The sequence below is a fragment of the Pteropus vampyrus genome, unplaced genomic scaffold (genome assembly GCF_000151845.1).
Source record: "Pteropus vampyrus isolate Shadow unplaced genomic scaffold, Pvam_2.0 Scaffold23, whole genome shotgun sequence".
Classification (NCBI taxonomy): domain Eukaryota; kingdom Metazoa; phylum Chordata; class Mammalia; order Chiroptera; family Pteropodidae; genus Pteropus; species Pteropus vampyrus.
The window spans coordinates 4,032,629-4,034,402 of NW_011888804.1; the positions used below are offsets into that span (position 1 = coordinate 4,032,629).

General features: G+C 57.0%; 1 protein-coding gene across 1 annotated transcript in view; it reads left to right on the plus strand.

Annotated features, from left to right (window-relative positions):
- Window positions 1-6: 6 nt before the first annotated feature.
- SDSL (serine dehydratase like) overlaps window positions 7-1,774 on the plus strand; it is an 8,526-nt gene continuing 6,758 nt past the window's right edge. The window contains exons 1-3 of the mRNA XM_011355831.2: window positions 7-191; window positions 405-444; window positions 1,145-1,284. Of these exons, the coding sequence (XP_011354133.1) occupies window positions 18-191; window positions 405-444; window positions 1,145-1,284 (354 nt within the window). The 5' untranslated portion in view covers window positions 7-17. The remainder of the gene's footprint in view (window positions 192-404; window positions 445-1,144; window positions 1,285-1,774) is intronic.

The window sequence follows — 1,774 nt, forward strand, 5'->3', positions numbered from 1 at the left end:
GCTAGGCGGTTGCTGGAATGGAGGCCTCTCTGGCAGAGCACGCTAAGGCGAAGCACTTCCACACAGTCACACCGCTGCTGGAGAGCTGGGCACTCTCCCAGGTGGCAGGCACGACTGTCTTCCTCAAGTGTGAGAACGTGCAGCCCGCTGGCTCCTTCAAGATCCGCGGCATCGGGCATTTCTGCCAGGAGGTGAGGATGTGTGGGCAGCAGGGAGGGGAGGGGTGAAGGGTGCGAGCGGATGGGGCAAGGGCAGGAGGGGTGAAGTGAGCTTGTGCAGAGGGGAGGAGAGAGCTGAGGGGCGAGGAGTGTTGGGGTGGGGTGGGGAGCGTCTGACTCCATCCCCCACAGGCCTCCATGACACCTGCTTGCGGTAGCCCCCGACCCCATTCCTTCTCTTCCCAGGCGGCCAAGAAGGGCTGCAGACACCTGGTGTGCTCGTCAGGTGAGCTGACGCATCTCTGCTTCGTGAGGGTTCTCAGGGCTGGGTGTAGGGGAGGAGGAGCTGGCTGGAGCGGCAGTAGGTGTCCAGGGCCTGGCCTCCTCTTAAAGGCCACGGTCAGGTGCCCGTTTTGTATGTCCTCTCTCAGCCCTCTTCTCAACATTTAGGACTCGTGGTAGAAGTGACGGAAACCCAGTTCATACAGGTTTAAGCTACAGGCTCCAGGAACTGAAAATTCTTGGGATGACGGCTTTCAGGCACGGGCAGATCCAGGAGCAATCTTCTGTGTGCCTTCTCTGGCCTTTCTTCCCTCTATTCTAGCTTTATTCTAGACTGGCCTCATGGTAGCAAGGTGGCTGTCAGGAGTTGCAGGCTTGCCTCCTACCATCTTACCAACCCTAGCAGAAAGGGAGCACCCCTTCTTGATGGCTTTCCTCAATCCACAGGTTGATCTTTTTGGCCCAGCTTGGGTCATGTACTCATCATTCCTGAGCCACTCACGGGTCAGGCGACTGAGTTCTCTGATTGGCTTAATTTAGATCACGTGTCCACCTCTGGGGCCAGGGAGAAGTCGTCTCCCTGTGGTGGGGCATGTGAATGTGATAAAGGGCAACCCCCAAAGCGAAAGGGAGGGGGAGGGGGAAAGGCGTGTCGACGGGCCTGTGCCACACGGCCCACGGCACCCCATCTGCTGCCTCCACAGGGGGCAACGCGGGCATTGCTGCCGCCTACTCTGCTCAGAGGCTGGGCATCCCCGCCACCATCGTGCTCCCTGAGGGCGCCTCCCTGAAGGTGGTGAAGAGGCTTCAGGGGGAGGGAGCCGAGGTTCAGCTGTCTGGAAAGGTAAGGACTCCGGCTCGGGGAAGCCGGCTGGAGTGGGCTCTGCCCAATTCCCTCCCGCCTCACAAGATCATCTCCTTTCCCTTTCGAGGAACTATGCCTGGCGCCCAGTCTTAGGATATCTGAGCTTGAGGGCTGGGCCCTCCTGACTTGCCTCTCCCCACCCCGAGAAGACTCCCCCTCCATGAAATCGGGAGAGACAGGACCGGGAGCATGCCTGTCTCCCTGCAACCTCGCTAATGCTTGGTATTATCCACTTAGAATTTTTTGCCAGTCGATGAAACATAAAGCGAAAGATGATGGCGCTGATATTTCCTATCTTGAGAACACCCCAGTATGGAAGGGGCCCACTGGTGAGGCTGTCACTACTTCACCTGTCACCAAAAGCAACAGAGACACAAACATGTAGTCCTTCTATCCTCCTGGAAAGAAGAGAAAAAATGCATTCCTGGAAGATGATTTTCTTAACATCATCGAAATTAAAATTAAAAGA